At 34.2% G+C, this 24,509-nt stretch overlaps 1 protein-coding gene across 1 annotated transcript in view; it reads left to right on the top strand.

Moving 5' to 3' along the window:
• The window catches only part of GRIK2 (glutamate ionotropic receptor kainate type subunit 2), a 585,197-nt gene that overhangs the window by 277,194 nt on the left and 283,494 nt on the right, over positions 1–24,509 (top strand). The window contains exons 6-7 of the mRNA XM_045844097.1: positions 4,044–4,097; positions 7,290–7,463. Coding sequence (XP_045700053.1) covers positions 4,044–4,097; positions 7,290–7,463 — 228 coding nt within the window. The remainder of the gene's footprint in view (positions 1–4,043; positions 4,098–7,289; positions 7,464–24,509) is intronic.

Below are 24,509 nucleotides of genomic sequence, written 5' to 3' on the forward strand. Positions count from 1 at the left end.
CCCATTTTTTCTCCCCTTTATCCCCCTCTGCCCTACATCCCCTTCCACCAGCATCCCCCCCACTTAATTCATGTCCATGGGTTATACATACAAGTCCTTTGGCTTCTCCATTTCATATACTATTCTTAATCTCCCCTGTCTATTTTGTACCTACAAATTATGTTTCTTAAGCCCTGTACCTTTTCCTCCATTCTCCCCCACTGTCCTCTTCCCAGATATCCCTCCATGGGATCTCCATTTCTGTAATTCTGTTCCTGTTGTAGTTGTTCGCTTAGTCTGTTTTTGTTTTTTTAAGTTCAGTTGTTGGTAGTTGTAAGTTTGTTGTCATTTTACTATTTCTAGTTTTGATCTTCTTTTTCTTAGGTAAGTCCCTTTAATAATTCATACAATAAAGGCTTGGTGATGATGAACTTCTTTAACTTGACCTTATCTGGAAACACTTTATCTGCCCTTCCATTCTAAATGATAGCTTTGCTGGATACAGTTATCTTGGATGTAGGTCCTTGCCTTGCATGACTTCAAATACTTCTTTCTAGCCCCTTCTTGCCTGCAAGGTTTCTTTTAAGAAATCATCTTATAGGCTTATGGGCACTCCTTTGTACGTAACTGTGTCATTTTCTCTTGCTGCTTTTAAGATTCTCTCCTTGTCTTTAATCTTGGGTAATATAATTATGACGTACCTTGGTGCATGCTTCCTTGGGTCCAACTTCTTTGGGACTCTCTGAGCTTTCTGGACTTCCTAGAAGTCTATTTCCTTTGCCAGATTAGGGAAGTTTTCATTCATTATTTTTTCAAATAAATTTTCAATTTCTCACTCTTTCTCTTCTCCTTCTAACACCCCTATGATTAGGATGTTGGAACCTTTAAAGTTGTCCCAAAGGTTCCTAAGACTTTCCTCATTTTTTAAAATTCTTGTTTCTTCATTCCGTTCCAGTTGAATGTTTATTTCTTCCTTTTGTTCCAAATCTTTGAGTCCCCGTCCCCTTCCCTTCACTGTTGGTTCCCCTGTGTATTTTTTTAATTTCACTTTGCATAGGTTTCACATCTTCTTTTGTTTTGTGGCCATACTTAGTTATTTCTGTGAGCATCCTGATTACCAGTGCTTTGAACTCTGCGTCTGATAGCATAGCTATCTCTTCATCACTTAGTTCTGTTTTTGGAATTTGACCTATTCATTCATCTGGGCCATAGTTCTTTGTCTTGGCACACCTATTATATGGTAAGGGGTAGAGGCTCAGGTGTTTGCCAGGGTGGGGCAACCTGCTTTGCTGCATTGTGGCACTGTATGTGGGGCAGAGGTGCAGGTGGGAACAGTGCTGTTCAGTGTTGTTCTGCTCTCATCCCTCTTTCAGTCACTTCCCATTACCCGCAATTAAATTGTGCACTTTCTGTGCTGATTCCCAGGTGGGTGATCTTGTGTACATTCTAGGACCCTGTGAGTCTCTCCAATGAACTCTCCTGTGAGGCTGGTAGTTTCTTCTGCTGCCACAATCCCCACAGGGTTTTACATCCAGAGGTTTTGAGGCTTATTTCCCTGCACTGGAACCCTGAGTTGCGCAATTTGTATTGCTCCCCAGTTTTTCCTTCTGGCTTATCCACAGGCGAATGTGGGGCCGCCTCCTCCACCAGCTGCCATTTAGCCCACGCAGTTCTTCTAGGCATTGCCTTGCCGCCCTCCCTCTTCACCCCAGCTGCCTATCTCCCCCGCTCCTACTGGTCTGGATGCATGTTTCTTTCTTTAATTAGTTGGCTGTTGGACTTCCATATGGTTTGATTTTCTGACAGTTCTGGTTATTTTTTGTTTCTAAATTTGCCATTGTCCTTCTTTTGGCTGTGTGAGGAAACAAAGCCTATCTACCTACAACTCCATCTTGGCCAGAAGTCTAAAGCCTGGATTTGAACACAAGTCTATGGACTTTGTTTTTAAAAATCTTTATGTACACTGCCTAACACCGTGGTGGTTTAGGATTATTCATCTGTCTTGCATTCTTTCATGTGCTGGATAAAATTTCACTACTGGAGAATGATGCAGATTCAGATGTCAAATTATATCCCATAAAATATAACTACCAACAATAAATGCCTGTTATAACATGGTTATTGTATTAAACAGAGGCCCATTCAGTCTTCCAATATGAATGTTTGTTTGTTTTACTACAGTAAAATATTTAATTGGATTTGGAAATTGCTGTAGTGTTATATTTGGATAATAAAACATGTGAGGTTTTTTGGTTTTTGTAATGAACAAAATGATGCAATAAAGTAAGCACTGAAATCCAGAGCAGGGATTTGTTTTCCATTTAATACCAGAACAATTCTTTATCACATTAAGAATACACGGACCTGGAAAGGAGACCCTTTCTTTATGCCTATGGTGAGTTAGCACTCAGCTGTTTGTCAGTGACAGAGCTTTGGTAGGCTTTGTCTAGGCTTCCAGCTAGTATACAAATGATCAGTTGTCTTGTCCCTAGAATAACTAACTGGCTTACTTTGCTATCTGAAATGTGAGAGGACCCATCATCTTTAATCAAATTTCCATGCTTCCTTCCCTTTGATTCTTTCATTACTGTATACTTGTTTTCTTATGTGAATTCTGACCTAGACATATTAAGAAATATTTATTCCAAAATAAACCTAGGTCAGGATACATATAAGAAAACAGAATTATTATAATGTTTAAAAATATATACAAAATAAAAAGATGCATAATTTTAACAAGATTAGTAAAAGAAAAATCAAAGCAATGGTAAAATGAGAATATGAAAATTGATAAGTCTGAGTAACATTATTGCACAGAATGTATCCTTTTAGATCCTATAATAATGGCAGAGTATACATATATAATAGTATTTTTTTAACTTCACTTGTGCCAGAGGTTTATCTTGTGTTTGGATCTAAGTTACTCTAGAAACCAATTCAAGAAGGAAGCAAATGCCTTTGCTCTTATAAATGCAGCAGTACATTTAATAGGATTCTATTTTATGATTTATGAAAATTTTCAGATTCCTCAGTATTTGCTAATGATGGAACTCCAAGGAAATGGTATATGATTTTGAGAGCAGGCATAGATGGGTTTAATCCAATATTTTACATAACCAGAAAAAAAGAATGAATTTATCAGTTTAATCTTATGTGTTTATTTTTTTTGTTTAACTTATTTATTTAAACTAACTGAGATTTTAGTAAATACTGAGCAACAGTGAATTTGAAGTTTCCTGTCTGAAAGCTTTGAAAATTAGTGGAACTTGGGGCTAGCTAGATTTTCTCTGTGGGAAAGATGCCATCTCTACCCAGCTCTTCTTAAGATAAAAAATGCTTCATTTTTCCAAATTTCATCAGCAACTACACTTTTCATTGATAAACAGCTATATCAAAAACATTTTCTATCTTCAGAGGGAGAATTGACACTTCTAATGGTTAGCAGTTCTAATCCAAAAGTCTTTAATAGTCTAATATCGAAAAGGAAGTGTGAAATAAAACATAGTGAATTTCAATCGGTATATTAATAAAAATAAAAATACATTTCTTTATCTGTAATTTTGAATAACATCTGCTGCTTTAATGTCAGGGAAGAAAACATCTCTAAACTGCTGAAAAAAAATCCTATTGTTATTATACTTTGCAGCACATTTTCCCTAATTGAGTAATACCTTTCATCAAAATAAAATGGTGTTCCTCATTAGGGTATTTGTGGTGGACACATTAGAAATATAATGAACTAAGATGTGCTCTCTCAGGTTTATGTGAAATGAAGTGTCTTTAATATCCAATGCAATAAGCTTTGCAATTGCAAATATTCAACTAATAGCTTTTCTATCGAGAGAATTAGTTCTTAAATTCCTTCAGGAGCCACTAATCTTCTTTAACTATGGAGAAAAGATTTAGTTTGACCCAAATTTTAATGTAACTTTAATGTTATAGGCTGCTTCTTTATTACATCCCACTATTTTGTTCTCACTTGTCTTATCAACATAACTTATTTTATATAATGTGTACCTTCAATATCAATATATTTATATATTTTTTTATTTTCTACTTCTCAGGCATTAGCTATGGGAATGATGACAGAATATTATCATTATATCTTTACCACTCTGGTAAGTAATTTATAAAACATAAATATAATGTTCTAAATTTTATTATTCTAACTTTCCAGAATGGGAAATAAGTCTCTGAGTGAGAAAAAATAATATAACGACTGGATTTTGTAGTTATAGTATGTATTATTCTAATAAAACCCAGGAAGAATTATCATCACAGAGAAATAAAAATTCTTGGTGGGAAACCAATAATTTTGAAATATTATCATTTCTGATATTAAATTCAAAATATTGTCTTATTTTTATATTGCTATAGAGAAAATAATAGATTTTAAAATTAGTTTGCTGAGAAATCAATGTTTTAGAAAAGCACAAATTCTTATGTTATTAGCTCTATTCACCTTACAAAAATCCCATTTATTGAAGCTGCTCTTTTAGTAGATTAAATCTACTCTCTTGTTTTTGCATGTTTAGTTGGATTTTTAAAAAGTCAATGTGATTTGATTTACAATCGGCAAGTTGAATGTTACCCTTATCTTTTGTCTTTACATGGCTACCACACAGTTTTTCCTTAGTCTGCATGAAATTCTAACTTTACCGTTTTACCAGTGCCACTTACTTTTAGTTCTATTTATCATTTCATATCCTGATTTTTCTTTATGAAAACAATAAAATTCAACTAAGTAAATTTAAAGATTTTATTAGCTTTATTGAACAATTTCTGAATAGAACAGCATCCCATCTACCAGGTAGAGAGGAGCTCTAAGGAGCTGCCCAAAAGGCATTCAAAGGCAGAGAGGGGGTGAAAAAAGAAGACACAACTGAAGAAAGGCATCATTTCAGGCAAGGTTACCTCCCATTCCAGGACAAAAGGGTACATTGAGGCAGATTACCTCACTGGTGCTGACCAGGAAATTACAGACAGACCAGTTAAGATGACATTCCTGGGGAAGGTTGAAACTGCATTAGGTTAGGTACTGAGTCCTGGTTTGGTGACATGGACTTTGTAAAAGTGACTCCATTTGGGTCCCATTTCTTTTAAACACCTTCCTCTGTGAAACAGCTGTGTGTCTCCAGCTCTGCTGTGCTCTCTCCATATCACTTCCCATTAGGGGATTTTTTGGGGCCCGTAAGAAACTTAGTGATAGGCAGGTGGAGAGGAAGTGGATGCCTTCACTCATCAGCAAATTATATGTTAATTCTGCTGAAACTCATTTCTACCCTAATCATAAGATTTTAGGAAAGCAAATGTATCAGTAAGAAGAAAAATGAAAAATCTAGTTTAGGATATATAGAACTCGGCCTATAATTGAAGGCCTTTTTAGTTTGATTCTAACCAAATTTCTCTAGTAGGTTTTTTTTTTTTGCTGTTATTCCCTTTCATCAATTCTCTTTTGTAGATTCCTTCTGCTTTATAAAGTTGTTTCTGAGTATAAAAATTGAAAATCATCTGTTTTGCTTCTGACTTTTGCTGATTTCTACTCTTTTACCCCTCAGCATATACTTCCATACATAATGTACATATATCTCCTTGACTTGATAGCAAACATTGAAAAATAAAAACCTAAAGGTCCATCATTTTTTTTACAACACAGAATACAACTCAGTCCAATGTCAGTTGCTCTCCACTGTATTTTATTCCTATTATCTAGCCTGTATCATTGTATGGGTCCAAAACAAGCTGTGCATAAGACCAGTGGCATTAATCCTGCCCCAGTTCTCATGTTGTCTGTGGCATTGGTTCGAAAGAAGAACTAAGGCCCACATGCTGCATGTTCTCAGAATGACATCCACATCCCCTGAGAGCATTGGTCTCCTGTCTCTTGGGAAAACCAACGGGCAAAGCGAGAGCATTCACTGTATACAGTCAGGAAAGGGCAACTTAAGTTGAAGGGGTTCCTTATGGTGAAGTTGCCAGGTAGGGTTAAGACAAAGGGACTGAAAGCATTCTGTAACAAAAAAGGCCCATATTCACTGTTTTTCTCAGCTTTGATATAATTTTTTTAGTTAGAAGCCGTATTTTATGACCTGTTTCTTAAAAAAAAAGACAAAACAAAACAGAAAAATGACAACAATCAACCAAGAAAGCAAGGCATAGGAAGAATACCTTTGTTTTTATTTATTTTTTCATAATTTTTGAAAGGTTTTGTTTATTTATCTTTAGACAGAATAGAAGGGAGATAAAAAGTGAGGGAGAGAAACATCAATGTGTGGTTACCTCTCACACCACCCCCTACTGTGTACCTGCCAGCAACCTGGGCATGTGCCCTAACTGGGAATCAAACCAGTGACCCTTTGCTTCTCAGGCCAGCACTCAATCTGCTGAGCCACACAAGCCAGGGTGGGGAAGAATACCTTTATTGCACACCTTCATTGCAGTGTTATTTACAATAGCCAAGATTTGGAGACAGCTCACGTGTCCATCAGTAGATTAATGGATAAAACAACAATGGTATATTTACACAATGGAATACTATGTGGCCATAAAAAGAAGACAATTTTACTTTTGCAATAGCATGGATGGACCTGGAGAAGATTATGCTAAATGAAATAAGCCAGTCAGAAAAAGACAAATTCGATATGATTGCACTCATATGTGGAATCTAATAAACAAACTGAACTAACAAGCAGAATAGAAACAGACTCATTGAGAACAGGCTCTGGGTGGGTTGGGTGGTGGTGATATCTCACACACACACAAAAAGAAAAAAGACTCATGGGTGTGGGTAACAGTGTGGTAGGGGAGAGAGGGGTTGGAATGGAGGTGGAAGAAAGTGTAAGGGGGATAAATGGAAATGGAAAAATACACCTTTAGTCAGTTAAAAATAAAATGTTAATGCATTGCATGTAAAGGCAAGCTATCTTTAACATGGAGAAGAAAACTTAGGTAAATATTAAAGTGGTTAGAAAAAGGCTCTTGTTCCATTGGTGGAATTAGAATATTATACATATATAAAGTATATGTATAATATAATATAATATATAATATATAATATATATATTATATATTTACACACATATGTATTTGCATTGGCAAAGTAAAGTATATATGTTTATGTAAAGCATATGTATTTGCATTGACAGAGCATGAAGATAGTCTATTTGAATCCTGGTGATTTGTGATGTTGAATATCACTTGAGAAACATTGATGTTAACTATCCTAAGGGAAGTAAGAATAAGTGACTATTTCAATTATGTGTGCCTGTGAATATACTCTGTTGATAATACATGAAAAAATTGTCTTTCAGGATCTTTTTGCCCTTGATGTGGAACCCTACCGCTACAGTGGTGTTAACATGACAGGGTTCAGAATATTAAATACTGAAAATACACAAGTCTCCTCCATCATTGAAAAATGGTCAATGGAACGGCTGCAGGCACCTCCAAAACCCGATTCAGGTTTGCTGGATGGATTTATGACGGTATGAACACCCACTTAAAGATCAGTTTATGTGTTTTTCAGTAATACTGCATAAATTGTTAAATCCTCTGGATCCAAACTTTGGTTTAACTGTTTGCCCTCAAAGGCATGATATCAGAACTATTGTTAAAATAATTCTTTTAACACTTTTCTTAATCAGTTTTTATTGCAAATTTACACTTTTTATGGAAGTATCTCAAGAGGCATTTCTACTATCAGAATACTACAATGTAGTGCTGTATAGATGATACATTAGAGACTGAAAAGAAGCCATTGTCTGACAGTTCACCTTCTGATTTTAACGACCAGTATATAATTACTCTTTAACCTGTTGGTTTCTGATATCTGATGTCATAGGAATGCCTCACATCACACAAAAATATCCCTTGAGCTTACTCAATTTTAATACATTTTTAATATCAAAGACATTTAATATGCTTCAGTAAAATAAGCACCAAGCAAAAGCTCATGGAGTAGATGTTGGTGTTAGAGAAATCCCTCCCACATGTCCTCTGGCTCCATACTCATCCCTCAAAACCAGGCAAGAAAATCTGAAACAACAAAGGAAATCTTTCCAAGCCTGGATTTAAGTGAGGGTCCCTTCGCCAATAACAAGAACACAGTTTCCTACATGGCTTAATGGGAAAATAAACACAGAAGCACTAAAAGGCCACAAGATTTCAGTATTTAGGAGTCTTGGTACATATTCAAAGTTAACATAACTCCATCTTTTTATAGCTATACATATTGTTCTAAAGGAACTTAATATGTTTTTAAAATTTCATGTATTTAAGAATTTACCCATTTCGTCTAGATTGTCCAATTTGTTGGCATATACTTGCTTGTACTATTTTCTTACAATCCCTTGTATTTCTGTGGAGTCAATTATTACTCCTCCTCTTTCATTTCTGATTTTATTTATTTGGGTTCTCTTTTTTTCTTTCTTTATAAGTCTGGTTAAAGTATGTCCATCTTGTGTATCTTTTCAAAGAACCAGCTCTTGGTTTTCTTGATCTTTTGTATTGTTGTTTTAGACTCTGTTTTGTTTATTTCTGCTTTGATTTTTATTATTTTCTTTCTTTTACTCACTTTGAGCTTTGTCTGTTGTTATTTTTCTAGTTCCTGAATGTGTAAGGTTAGATTGTGTATTTGAGGTGTTTCTTGTTTCTTGAGGTAGGCCTGTAATTTCCCTCTTAGGATTGCTTTCACTGTGTCCCATAGATTTTGGGTTTTTGTGGTCTCATTTTCATTTGTTTCAAGGATTTATTTCTTGAACTCATGTTAACCTATTCATTATTTAGTAACATGCTTCAATCTTCTCAAATTTATTGAGACTTGTTTTGTGTCCTAGTATGTGGTCTGTCCTAGAAAATGTTCTATGTGAACTTCAAAAGAATGTATATTCCGCTGTTGAGTTGAAATGCTCTGAAGATATCAATTAAAATGCTGTGATCTAGTGTATCACTTAAAGTTGCTGGTTCCTTATTGATTATCTATCTGGAACATCTATCCATTGATGCCAATAGGATGTTAAAATCTTGTACTATGACTATTTCTGTCAATCTCTCCCTTTATGTCCATCAAGATTTTATTTACATATTTAGGAGCTCCTATATTGGGTACATGAATGTTTATTAAGTTTATATCCTCTTGTTGGATTGTTCCCTTTATCATTGTGTAGTATTCTCCTTTGTCTCTTATTATAGCTTTTGTTTTAAAGTCTATTTTGTAATATATAAGTATTGGTATTCTGGCTTTTCTTTTGTCTTACTCACTTTTAGAGGCTCAAGACTAACCAAGAATCACACTTGTCATTTTCAAGTGTTAGTTTACACTTAGAAACTGGACTAATGAAGAAACTGTACAAAAAGGATATATTCTTATGTATCTTTAGTTGTTTACACCACTCTGCCAATGAAATAAAAATCTAATGGAAGGCACATATATAATTTAAAAGTTTCCAATAGCTATGTTAAATAACATATACAAAAAATCAATGCTGTTTATTTTTTAACCAATTATATAAAAAATAACTATTATTTAAACAGGAATCAATATGAAAGTTATGACTGAGATATTTGCTTTTTTTTATGAAGTCTTTGAAATTTCGTGTGTATTTGACACCTTGCCTATTCATTTGGACTGCTCACGTTTCAGGTATTCCATAGCCAAATGTAGCTAGTGGCTTTTAGGACTTGATGGTTATAATGTACTAGTTAAACAAATTATAAATGCCGGACATATTCTCATTGAATCTATTTTCTATAGACTAAATTACTGCTATAATTTATAAAATAGTTCAGTGCTTTGACAATGTTCACATTTCCTAGGTCATTGCTACCTGCTTTTTATGTGTCAGTTGCAGGTGGAAACTCTGTAAGGGGTGGGAAAAAGAAGGTTATTAATAATACAATAATAAATGAATAAATAAATGCAAGAATGAACTGCCTTGAGTGCTTACAACTGTAAGCCTGCTTTTGCCCACACCTATATTCCTCTCTACTGTTGTGTGGAAAATCTTCTCCTATTATGATTATAATTTTTTTCATTAATTGGTTCACTGGGTCTTCAGAATGTTTTTAATGTTGTAGTGAAATAAAGGGAAATTTTAATTTTTTCTCCTAAAAGAAGAGTTAATAACACAAATTGAGTGGCTTATAGACACTGAGAAAATTGTCACCCTCAAGCAACCAAATTTCTGATAGATACAATGACTTTTGTTCTCTCTTAGTGAGAAAAGTAACCTATCGAGTTTGAAAATGACTTATTTCCATAGTAATTTTTTTGAAGAAATTATAGGAGGGGAATTTTACTCTTCTGCATTAATTTAGAGGATGGATTAGTTTTGCTATTTTTGTTTTAATCTAAGACATATTTGAGAAATGTTTTTAAAGGGACAGTATGTAAATGACAAAAATAAAGATATTTTTCCTCTAAAGTACATCCAGATTAAAAGTAATATACAGCCTAGAAAAAAGTCACACATATTCTATTTTATTCCCAGTTTGAAAATAGTGAATTGAACATCTAAAACTCAATAAGACAATGTCATTTTTAAACATTAAAGTGTATACTATCCTTTAAATTGTTATTTGAATATGTATATTTTTTCATGTATTTTTTTTTTGCATTTTTTTTTTCATGTATTCTTTCTAGCTCTTTTTAACCTTCTTTAGTTTCAGGATGGGTATTTTGTCATTTGTTATTCAAAATCATTATACATTGGTTTAGGAGAAGTAAGTCAGTAGGCATCATTACAGTTTTAACACCTTTATCCTCTAAGACTTTCACTGATATGTCCAAGGATTTGTGTGCCCCTTTGTGTATCAGAAGCACAAAAATCATCCAACTTGACTTGGTTCTCTTTTTATTTCCATATAATTCCCTGAATGAATCTACTGTCACCCCTGAAACAAAGTACTCTCTGACTTCTGGTAACTTGTGTCAACTGTTGGAGGATAGATAAATACAAAGGAAGGTGTATTCATTTCTTGCCCAGGGACACAGTGGCTCTTCAAGAGAATTATACTCAGAAGATGGTACTGTACAAAAAGACAGGGTGTCAGGAAGAATCAAAGTTGAGGTTCTTTTCTTCTTGCTATGATTCCACTCCTCCTCGGTTCTTCCCTTTAGCTGAACTTGCAGGTGATTTAGTGAGAGATAAGTGGTAGAATAAATGTGCACTGATGAGAAAATGAGAAAATTAGGCTACTGAAATCTGTAGAAGAGTTTTAAATGTCACTATTCTCTTTGGCATGGCCATGAAATGCTTTTCAAGTGGCATCTTAAATAAGAAAAAAAATTAAAGTTGTCACATGTAAGAGATAATTACTCCTTCATTTATATCTGTTTTATTTGTGTTACTAAAAACTATAAATATTTAACCAAAAAACTTACATGGGAACATTTTTTAAGTAAATGGGCTGAAGGTAAACTTAATTGCATGAGCACTTTTTGAATAATTTTTCTTTTCTAAAAATGTATACCAGCTATTTATTTAATCATATTCATAATCTGAGCATGGAACAAAAAATATTTTGGTAGAAGAGATGGAGTTTGCCATTAAGATAAATATTTCTTCCAAAAAACATTCTGATTGATTAGTTATTTATAATTTCTCTTTTAGAAAATTGATACCTTTAAAATCTTTTATTATATAATATTATGTAATGATATAAAAGATTATATGCAAAATATTTTATGTGACATAAATTTTAATTATAAAATAGTGAATGATTATTAAGAAAATAAAACCAGTAGCAAATCCATATAAAAATATTGGCAGCCCTGACCAGTGTGGCTCTGATGGTTGGATGTCATCCCCAAAGTGAAATGTTACTGGTTCAATTCCTGGTCAGGGCACATTCCTGGGCTGCAGCCTGGTCCCAGGTTGAAGCAAGTCTGAGAGGCAACCAATCAGTATTTCTCTCATATACTGATATTTCTCCCTCTCTCTTTCACCCTCTACTCCCTTCTCTCTAAAAATAAGTAAATAAAATCTTTATTTAAAATGCTGGCATACTTATGCCTTGCATGAGTATTCTTTTTCTTTCCATTTAAGATTATATTGTAAACATTTCCCTAGTACTTAAATATTTAGGAAAAGAATGATGTCACTTAGTGCTACCATAAGTGACATCAGAAATTTAAGAGGATTCTAATTAGAAAATAATTATAGGCTAGCATGGTGACACTGACAGCATTCCCTTTTGTAAGTTCCTGAGATCTCAGTACTTTTTGTATCTCTTGGTTTTTAGGGGGGTCCTGATGGTTCCATAAAGCAATAATACTATCAGTGAAGTTCTTAGTGTTTGCAAGACCCATTATTGTCACTGTCATAGTCCTTTCTCACTATATAAGATTATAATATAATTTCACATTCTTTCTTCATGCTTGAGCTATAAAACAAAACAGTGAACTGGATATATAAGAATATTTCTGGTTGCTCTAGCACCTTCATTGACCCTTATATTAAGTGTTTATCAGCTAAATGATGAACACAAGATCATTTTTTCTATAGTTGTAGTTTCTTCTTTTATGGTTTGGGGTCCTCATATTAAAGATATTAATGTTAGTATCACAATAAACTTTAATCTTCATCTGGTGTCAATCCAACCAAGGTATCAAGTTACACAGTGTATCCAAACCTGATGTAGTCAAGAAGCAAAGAAGAAAGGCAGGCCAATCCTCTCCCTTCAAACATAAAGGTCTTTTTTTCCTATGATATCATGTTTCTAGTACTTTTCCCCCTGCCCATAAACTATCATTCACTTAGTGCTTTAAAATCCTCCCCAGATATCAGCACTTATTATAAAACACTTTACTGTGCATTCTCTATTAAGTATTCACACATTTCCACACTCCTGGAGTGTGGAAATATTATTGTTCTTTACTGCATGATCAAATGACATTTCACTCAGTCTTCTGAACAGGCATCTACTTTCCCCAAGAACAGTTACTACAAGGTCAAGATTCACTTTTTGAACCCATTAGAGTTTGATGATAATTATATTTATTGAGTTTGCAGCAATTTCAATTCAAGAGAATGAAGTCAAGAACAAACACCTCGAGGTAATTTTAAATAGTCTAGCTATATCCCAGAAATCCTTCTCAGTTTTCCAATTATGCCTATGCATACTAATGCTAATGTACCTGTAATTCTTTCACTAGATTAAAAATGCCATTTTTATGTTGATATGGAATATCACTCATAGTTCTTGACCATGTAAATTTGCAACACAAATCAATAATGATGAAAACTGCAATTAAACTAGTCTCAATTATGTGTTAGAAGAATACCTTAAACAGCAAAAGTTTAGACATGCCTTTGATTAAATAGAAACATTTTAGTGAGTTAGAAGAGTAGTTGCCATTCTTTTTTACATCATGGGAGAATATTTGTAAGGGAGGTGATTCTTCATGTGTTTGAGTTCCAGTGCTCTTCTAACAATTATGTCTTTTTGACAAAAGAATATGGCTTGGATTTTGTCATTTCTTTCATAATTAGATCAACTTAAATTTATAAATCAATATCTTCTATACACAATTTACAGGAAGGAGTTAGCTCATATACTAAGAGTGCACAAGTGATTACTCTGCTCTAAAAAGATGTACCTTCAGAAAAGTCAATGAAAATAGACCATAGAAAAATAAGGCAGGGCCAGGCAAGCTTTCATCTGTTGCTAAAGTGCAAGTCTGCCTTTGCCGCTATTTGCTTATCTTAATTAGCTATAGCTATTTTCTTTGATTCAGTTGAAGTGAGAATAAATATGAGGCTTTGCCAAGCAGTGGGTGGAAATAACTTATAGCATTTTTTTAATCAACAAAGAAAGGCATTTGGAATAAATTGGGTTTATCTCATACTCCACTAAAACCCTAAAAGAAAACTGTAAAAAGTAGCAAAACAATGAATTAATTGTCCTTCCTTCCTTCAATCAAATTTAATTATGTGTACATTGCACATACACTCAGGATTTGATACCAGGCTCTCAGGATTGGGTGATGAAGACACCACCATTATTTCCTTACAGAACTTAGGGAACTGGCAGAATTAAAAGATACTGAATGTCTCACTGATCACATCTCCCATCTTCACTGGTACAAAATCATATTTAGATTTGATTATTGATGTCTTACTAATTTGGTACTTATTTGATTGATCTAGTTTTCCTAATTCTTCCTTCAATTTTTTTTTTTTTTACTTTTCCATTCTATTTTATGGTAGCAAGACACAGACATGTAATTACCAGGATTTTTGCATAAATTCTTAGTATTTTGCTGATAAATTTATAATATTTAACAAAATTTATCAACAGAACTGTTAGTTTTATTCTTGTCTTTAATACAGAAGAAATATTCTTGGGTCCATTTATAATCAAATAAGGAATAAATATTTGTATAAGATATTTCAGGGTATGTAATGAAGTCATAAATACAACATTTATTGTATTTGTATATGATTGATTTAATGAATAGTAAAAGGACATGGAGTATGTGGCATGATTAACAGAATGGCACTTTATTTCTTCTCTTTATATACCTATTAATCTTCTATAAGTTACTGAGTTGCAAGTTAAATCTGAATATAAATAATTTTGATGACACAACAACTTGTATTATTTTGTTAACATAGAGCATTCCACCTAATTGCCTTTGCTCATTGGTAGGTTAAATAATCAACATTTATCTAAAGCTGATAAAGAGATCGAATTTCTATTCTAAGTATTTTTTTACATGAAAACTGATAGTTGCAATGAAGCATTTACTTTATTGTGTTACTCTTTAGGTCTATTTTTAAACTTTTCACTTGGTGAAGGGAAGGTGGAATAAATAGACTTTTTTGCCCCTTCTACCTTGAAGAGCAAAATTTATCTTCCAAGCACTGATCTAAAATCATGCAATACAAACTTGTAAAGGATTAATCCATTTTTGCTCATAATTTTCTTCACCTTCTTTTAGATTTTTATTTTATGTTTAACTATAGTTACATATGAATATAACCAATCAAAATGTATGAGGAAGTCTAGTGAGACAGAAATTTCTGTTACTGAAGAAAGAGAGATCCTCAAGGGACATCAGTGACAAGGATACGTAGAGAAGGGGATGGCCAGTGCTCCGACAGGAGGGCAAAGTCCAGCATTGTCAGCTAGGAACTGACATGTTCTCAGATGTAGGGCTTCACATATCTGATAAATTGGAGATTGAAAAGAGACATGACTTGGTCATTATCCTTGTGATTTTAACTGCAAGCTTTTTTGTCATGCTCAGTTATAGAACAACTTTATTTAAAAATTAAAACAACTGGAAAAGATGCAAATAAATAAAGAACTTGGTATATAATAAAATATATATTATATGTAGTAAACAGCAGTCATATCTATTATGTAGATATGTACCACCATGTATATTTTCCTCTTTTTTGTTTTTAAATTATCTACCTACATGCCCCACCAATACAGAAATTCTCTTGCCTATTTGATCCAAAGAATTACCTGAGTTTATTATTAAAGATATGACTATACACATGTGACTTTAAGGACTCTAGGGCTCATTTATGCATATGACTTAAAGCTACTTTAAGAGTAGCTTTAGGAAGTTTGATCCAAATGATTACTATACATAAATTCTGAGTCTAGCTCCCATTGTGTGTTACCATTTATAATGACAACCTCCACTATAAAACGACATATTTGTAAAATACATTTAATGCTTACTATATCCTAGTGCTCTTATTGCCTCATAACAGCATCACGGGGCAGATATAATCTTCATTTTATAGATGCAGATGTGTAGAATAAGTAGGTCATTCATAAAGGACGATCTCTGGGCTGTAACCAGAAGCAAACAAATAGTCCTTGAGCATCCAGAAGTAAAATATTGAGCATGACAAATTAGAAACCAGCAAAAACATTACATTTATTTCTTCTTCAACTTTAACATACAGGGTTTCATATCAACTTTGGGTGAGGTAGTTGGTCTACTAAACCCTCTTATTTCCTTCCTAAAGTTAACAGAGGTCGGGGGCAGCATCTGAATTGCATTTCTAACACTTTCTAACACTGTAACTTAATATCTTTGAGTGCCACTTGTCCAAGAGAAATAATAAATTTTAGTGTGTTATCTTAAGGCTCTAATAAAAACTCTAAATTAATAAATAAAAATATTGGAAACCTCCCTGGAGGCTTTTTATAATTATGAGCTATATTATTGCTTCCTCTTAAACCCTCAGTGCTTGATAAATATAGAACAAATTGTGACATAGTGATTATAATTTAAATTATGCAGTCATATTGCTTCAGCATCAATCATAATCTGTTTTATGCAATTACACTGTAGTAGGTATTTGGTGTGTGTATGTGCCAAATGATTCATTGACATAGAAACTTTAAGAAGCATTCATAAAGAATCTGTTTAGTACTTGAATTAATTGTCTTAAAAATGAAGCCAATCACAATGATTTTAAGTGTGCCACTAGAATTATGTGTCCCTATTTAGCAGGTTTTTAAGTCTAGTTAGGAGTTTATGAAATGGTATGGACCATTTATTTCCTCTCAGTGTCAGGTCACTTCCTTTGTAGATTAAGAAGGTGGTTGGTTGGGCAGAAAATTATAGGATGAATTTTTCTTAGGGTTTTTTGTTTGTTTTTTAATGTCAGTTATAGAAGACTGCTAAACACATCCTATGTTAGAACAAGAAAATTACGATGAGATTGGGATGAGAATCATCTGACTATTGAAGCTGAGGTCTGCTTGTTCTATCCGTTACAGACTCCTAATTATTTAACATCTCTGAGCCTCAAGCACTTCATCTGTTTAATGGAAATAATAACACACCACAGTGAATTCTGTCACTTTGAAGACTAATTGCACAGATACACTGCTTAAAGACAGTGTCTGGCAAACAGCTGATCCTCCAAAAAAGGTCTGCATTTTCCTCAAGGCAAAGACTATTTCTGAACTTTAGTGCAAGTGCTGTTTCTATTCAGAGTAAAGTTTGTCACTCATCCAGTCTTTTAATGCTTTATTGCACAAATGTGACAACTGAATGAGAATGCAACTATGTAATACTACTTAAAAAAATCTAAAAGTAGGTAGTTGCCTACTTTAATGCACTAGATGAGAAGTGAATGAATGAGCATGAATCAGAGCTAGATTTAGTATCAAATTGTTGATGTTCATTTCATGAGACTGGCACCTAAGTAATTACATTTAAATTAGGAAGACTTTTTTTCAAAAAGTGTTGCCTGTGCATTTTTGTGATATAAAAAGACTAAGAAATGGCAAGGATTTACTCTGATGCACTAATTTCCTAGATATGCTTGGTCAATACTCTTTTAATTCACATTAATAAATTAAAAGAATATTTCCAAGAGAATGAAATGAGTTTGGGGCTAATTTGCCCTAGGGATGATTGGAATTCCTTGGCTTTATTGTGCTGAGAGGAAATATTATGTTGATCTTTCATTTGCCTTTCTAAAAGGCATCATAAATATTTTAGTCATTAATCTTCAGAATATCCCATGACCAAATTGAACCAGAAGAAAAAAAATAAAGTTATTAAATACACACAGATATTAAAATGATACCAAATCAATTCTTCATGAAAATTTCCTGTACATTTTTACACATTCATTTATTTTCCAACTATTTACTGAACACCTACTCTATGTAACAGGTGATGTTTGACCATAGGATGATAAGAATATATATTATTATTTAAATTATATATATACATATAAATATATATGTATATATATACAATTTTAAAAATGCTGACATGTAGTAACAAACTTACCAGTATGTAGAAAATAGTATATTCTGAAGGGCATTTACCTATTCTTTGTTTAGGATAAACTAAGCCTCACATAAAATCACAGCTTGAGAAAGTTACATGCCCGAATTAACAGGATGAATAGTGTTCTTTCTTTGTAGTTTCCTCACTGTACATGGCCAAAAATCCAGCATTCTGTGGTAAGTCCCAGAAATTCAGAGACTTGATCAGCTTGATCAGGTTGGTGGTTGGGACCCCAGGCTCCACTGAAAGGTTCTGCACACACAAGTGCCCTCTTCACGCTGGAGAATTCCATAGCTGCTACCAGGTTTGGAGCATTCTAGAAAATTGCACCACAATCATGGACCTCTTGTCAGACTTGTAGTTCTGGTATTTCTGCTGAACATGTGGCAGTCGTTTCATTCACCCATGCTCCTTTTGCCTCTGGTATTAGAGACCATTTTCGCCAGTCACCTCTGCCTAGATGATCACTCACCATTGGAGCTAGGGATTGAGTTTATTCTCAGATTGGCCTGGATTGCCACCGTTCCAGCTTTCAGCTCCCCAGTTATCTAGCTCTTCAGTTTACCTAACAAATGTGCACCTGAGAACCTGCCCTTAGTGTCAGCGTGGCTGAGTCGAGAGCCCCAGGTCAGTCACAGGTTGTTTGCAGACCCAGCCCCTCCCCAGTGCTCTCAGTCGTGTCTAGATTGTGTCTTCTCTCAGCTGCCGATTGTTTTCATTCACCTGACTGTACCTGGGCAGCCTTAGTCCCTCAGAAGTATGCTGGATTGGAGTCGTGTTTTCTTCCTATGAGTTTCCTAGGAGAAGTTTTGCAAATTTATACACTTTCAAGCCCCTAGTACTAAGGAATGAAGGAAAGAGAAGTTCTCTGTAAAACCAAATGTACAGTTGCTATGGCCACCATAGAAATGCTATACAGTTGGCTTTCATCTATTGAAAGAAGGAAAGAAAGAAAGAAAGAAAGAAAGAAAGAAAGAAAGAAAGAAAGAAAGAAAGAAAGGAGAAAATTTACACCTAGGGTATTTGATGTTTGTCTTTATAAATGGAGCTAAATTAATTTTATTTTGTTGTTATTTTAGTATCACCAAGTACTGGGCACACCTGCTACAGTGTTATGAGAATTGATAGTTTTGTGTGATTGAGAAAGAAATTTAGGAGGAGACAGGGCTTGAGCTGGATCTTGAAGGTAAATTTGAACAAAAATAGCATTTTGACAAGGCTAGATCAGAGCAGAAAGGCTGAGTTAGAACAAGAGAATGGAAAGCCATTCAATGTTTTAACATATGAGAGTGCAATACAGGTAATAGTCACCATTCACTTGTAAATTAATCATACTCTGCAAAACATTATGCCATTTATGGTAGTTATATGAAGATATGCTAGCTTTATACTATCTCTGATTCTTACAAAAATGCTGCAGGGTGAGCATTATTTCTCACTATACAGGTAATGGAATCGGGGCTCAAATATGTTTAGGACATTGTCCAAGGACATTTAGCTAAGAAGGTGGAAGCTGAGCTTTAATTCCAGGCCTTTATACCTTGCTGACTTGTGCTCTCCCTGTCCTGCCCTGCTTCCAGAAAGGCTCATCTAGAGGCCCTGTGCAGGTGCATTAGCCTCACTCCAGGCAAAGGCAGGAAGCTGTAAATAGGCCCTAGAGAGCTCAAAGACGTGATTGAAAGGGAAGACCCCTTTGAGGTACAAAAGGAGTCTCAGAGGACTAATTAAGCAAGGAGAAGAAGAAGACAAGAGAGATCTATAAACCTTCCAGCTTAGGTGACTGGAAAGACACTGCTAGTACTTTTAACAAAAATGGGGCTGTCTAGTGGAGGAGGTGGCTTAGAAAGGGGGCTGATACTGGTTGCAAACACGGAGATGGTGGTACCTCACAGAGAGATCTGACAAAAATTTAGAAACCAGAATATTGTTTCTCACTGTAGTAAGGGGTAAGGTCTTAATGTCTTTTTTAGAAATGGAGAAAACACCCCAGAATCTATTTCCATATGTTTGTAACCTTTCATAGAAAAGGATCTAGTCCATTTGGCCACCTAAACTAAGCTTTCCTGAAAGTCAGAAAAGTTAAGTCTTGTTGAATGTCAGTTAAAGAATTGCTGCATTTTTTTTAGTCCTTTTGTTTCTCAGTAGTTGTGCCAGAACAGCCCGAGGCTCCACACCAAATGTGTCTTTGGTCTTGGGACCATGCCTTGGAAAACAGATTTTAATTTATATTCTGGTCCTGGCTTTCAAGGAAAATATTGCTTCTGCTAAATGTTGCCTTTAAAAATCAACTTCTCAGACGCCATTCTCATCCTTTAAATAGCTACTCCTCTCTCCAAATTCCTTGCCTTATCAAAGGGAAAGGGAAAATGAGTAAGTGATAAATTAAAGACTCTGAAATACCTTAAAATATGAACTTTGATAGCCTGTAAGGTAGGCACACACAAATTTAACTGACAAAAAATTGCATAGTTCCTATATTTGAGAGTCTAGTAGACTAAAATTTAAGTAAATTTTAAGTAAATTAAAACAATCAAAATCACAATGTAAAAACAGATGTTACTCATTTGTTCACTTAAAAGTATTGTGATTATTTACTATTATTTAAATTTTATTGTATAGATAATGCATACTGTAGAAAACTTTTAACTAAAAAATGTGGGAAAATATTAAAGTTTTCTATTCTTTACAATGCCAAGAAAACAGAATTACAACTAACATTATAGGGATCAGAGGAAAACCTTTTGAATCTACAGTTTCTTAACTGATTAATGAGAGTAACCAAAAATTTATATACTTGTGTTTAGCCATGAATATACCTGGGAAATTAAACTGATTTCACCTGCAGCCTGAAAACTCCCTCCTAACATGGAGTCTACTCCATCATGCTTCTGTATTTTGCTTCCACAATTGGGTATTCTAAAAAAGAAAGGTTAGTAGTCTTTCTTCCAAAACTAGTTCATGTTTGTATTTATTAATGAAATAATTCAATTAAATATTACTTAAGATTATGAAATAAAAAAGAAAACAGAAACTTGTTTCTATGAAAACTAAGATGATTACTTTGTAAAACTTTGTAAGGTTAAGTCAGCTAAGATATTTTTTTACATTAATATGAACAAGACAGTTTTATAAGGTAGATTCTGCAGGTAGTTTGATTTACAATCACTTTTTTCTTCTTTTTCCAATTAAAAGAAACCAAAGATGGAAATCATGGATAGCCCTTTATGTTCGAGGTTTATGTGAAACAGAAGAGAAATTTCAATCAGCTGACCCTGTGAAAAGAGCATTGGCTCTACATTAATATATTTAGGGGTAAATTTACAGTAAGATGTTTTACATTAAAATAAAAAATTTAAGTATGTTTTAACTAATCATGTTAATTAATTGGTCAAATGTTAAGTTTTATTTCCTTTGGAAAAGAGGTCATCTATGTATTTATTTCCATTAAGTTTTCTTCGTCCTCATACATATTTCATTAAAAGTAGTCATATAGTATTCACCATTTGTAAGATATTTTCTTAAAGTTAAACTAATATTTATTTAAAATCTCATATCTCAGGCACTGTTCTTAGCATAGGGATATAGTGGTAAACAAGATAAAGTTGAATTTGTCCTCATTTGAATTTGCCTTAATTTGCATAAATTAAGGTAGAGTCATCAGGGATGGGAAGGGCTCGTTAGCTAGGGCGTTGGGAGGGGGTGCTATGTGGGGCAGGCCTAAATGATGAGAAATTGGTAGCCATGCAAAGATTTGTCACAAGAGTATCCTAGGCAGAAGGAAAAGTGCAAACTCCTTGAAATGGAAGCAAGCAAGTTGTATTTGAGGGAAAAAAGTGACTCATCAGGATTATTTAGAGTAAGAAGAAAAATTGTAGAAGGTTGGAGAAGTGGTCTTTGAAGGACATGGAAATTTGGGTTTTGATGTCATTACAGTGGAAGGACTTTAATGAGGGGAGGGACATAACCTGATTCCAGCACTGAGATGATACCCGTGGCTTTGGTGTGACATTAGAATGTAGAAAGCAAGAGTGAAAGTGGGGAGTAATGCTAATGAAAGATGTCAGTGATTTGGACTCAGATTTTATCAGTGGAGCTGAGAAGAGTAATGGAATTTGAGATATAGTTTGGGGTAATGTCCATAGGATTCATTAATGGGTAGACTGGGGTATGGGGTAGAATCAAGGAGGATGTAGCAGTTACTGCCAACTTCTTACTCATACCCATCTGGCTTTACAGTTCAGAGTGCCCAGAGGAATTGTGGCGGCCAATATCTGCTTTTCTGTGTCTAAGGACTTTTTCCAGAAGGCTGCTCTGCTCATGTGTCCAGCAGGCTGGAAGTACTGGGCAATCAATATCTCTGCCCAACAGCTCATTGAAGTCTATTACTGGTGGGAATGATGTATAAATATCCCAGCTTCCTTACTCTTACAGTAAGATAATTCTGAGATGTGTACTTCATATAATTTCCCAAAATTTCCCTGTGAAATCAAGCTCCATTTGCACATTATAGTAGCTGGATTAAAAACCATTTAGTAGCTGCTTTTGCTTCCCATATTACTTCTTCCATGCCTTGCTGGAGTTTCCTGGAATACCCAAATAAGCTACTTGTACAGAATGCTTGTCTCAGGATTTGCTTCCATGGGTAGGGTACATGGAGGTTTTAAAAGCCTAAGGAAGTTGATAAAAACTGGTCATACACTGAAAATGTGCAAAAATTTAGAAGTTGATTTGGGAGTAAAAAACATGTGTGCCCTTGTTATTCATTATGTGTGAGTTGCCTACTAGACATTCAAGTGTAGATATTTTGTCTTGTTTTTCACTATTGTATTTTTTTTTAATTTAGAGGGAGGGAGAGAGAAGATAAACATGGATTTGTTGTTCCACTTATTTATGCATTCATGGGTTGCTTTTTGTATGTACCCTGATGAGGTATCAAACCACAATTTTGGCATAACAGGATGATGCTCTAACCAACTATGCTACCTGGTGAGGATCTCACTACTTATTCTTTGTGTCCGAACAGTGTAAGACACATAATAGACACTCAATGTTTATTGAATAAAGGAAGGGATGATTTGGAGAATGAATGATTTTGAGATAGCCAATGTTTTTGAAGTTGAAACTCAGGTGAAACATCATGATTAGTGTACAGAGCTGTGAGTCCATGGGACATAGATAATGTTCAAAGCCAAGGGACTAGACAAGATCATCAGGGGATACAATGTGTGCAGGGATGAGAAGAGTATCAAGGACTGACCTGAAAAGTAAGGAGAAGTAGAATTCCAGACACGATTGAGGAGAGGGGTGCAGTAAGGTAGAAGGAAAATAAAAAGAATTTGATTTCATGGACACCTTGAGAAGAATGTGTTTGGAGAATGACAGAGGGGTCGGTTATGTCAACCATACCACTCACACTGTTCAAGTATGATGAGGTTAGAGAATCGGTCATCAGATAAAAACGCATAAGTGCTCACTTACAAATGGGTATTGGACTTAAATGGTCACCGGTTATTAGAAAATTTTCTTTTAATGATCATCTCTCTTTATAATAGTGTTACTTTAGAGGAAACAGAAAAATTTTTATGGACAATGTATATATTTCAAATGTTGACAAATGAAAGGAAACAAAATTTGGTAAAATGTATTAAGTTACATGTAAAATAAAACCACTGACAGTTAATGTAATAATTCCATTTTAATATGCTACTGATATAAGGCAGCAATTATTTATAATTGCCAACAAATGACAAAGTTAAATGTGGCAAAAAATATTTTACATACCAATTAGTTTCTCCACATATTTGATGCTCTTTAAATGTTGAGTATACAGTTCTTTAAATTGCTTGTTTTTGTTTTTTAATGAGCTATTTAAAATAAATTTCTTAAGAAGTGCTATAATAAAACACACAAACAGTGTTAGGAAATATATAAGGAGATAATCACAGTTCTAATCTTCTAGCTAGTACCGTATTCAATATGCTGTGCGCATCAAAATGGAGCCACAGGAACAGAGCTGGGCAGAATATCTTTCTATGATCTTTAGTAGCTCTGGTTTGCCCCATAAATGACTCAGTTAGGAATCAGTGGCAGAGTCAGGCTGCCACTGATTTTGTTCTCAGTTCAAAGATGAACACCATGAGGACACCACTCAGAGAGAGATTTACCAAGTTTTGTTTCATATTTCTTATAGTAAAAACTGAATTTTCTTGACTCTCTTCCACCAGATATATTTTATGCATACAATAGCTGAAAAATTTTCAATATATTAGAGAAAATTAACCAGAAATCATGAAATTAAATTAGGTGTCCCCACTCACTAAAAAATATAATATCATTCCAAGACATGTCTACTTACATATTTATTACTCAAAGATTTTACTTTATTTTATTGTTGTATATTTTCAAACATGTACCTATACTCTGTAGGCCATTAATTAGTTTTTAATTTTATAATTAAAAATACATCAAATAGCATATCTGTTTTGTCCTCCATGAAGCAAATGCTGAAATGAGATTAGATGTAACAGTATTTGTTAGCAGATATGCCTGTGAAGTATAAACAGGGAGGAAATGAACATGTGCAGAGAGTCTTCAGGCTGAGATGCAGGGCTGAAGTCTGTGAAAGGAGAAAGAGAAGTTAGGACTGGATAGAAAGAACCTGAGAATGGGATTCAGAAATGCTTAGACGTGCTGAACGGGATTCTGTGAGCCAGAACTTTCCTCTACATCAAATGGCCTGGTTCGAGGAAGCTTG

This window comes from Phyllostomus hastatus, unplaced genomic scaffold (genome assembly GCF_019186645.2).
Source record: "Phyllostomus hastatus isolate PE091 unplaced genomic scaffold, TTU_PhHast_1.1 phas_contig_40, whole genome shotgun sequence".
NCBI classification, from domain to species: domain Eukaryota; kingdom Metazoa; phylum Chordata; class Mammalia; order Chiroptera; family Phyllostomidae; genus Phyllostomus; species Phyllostomus hastatus.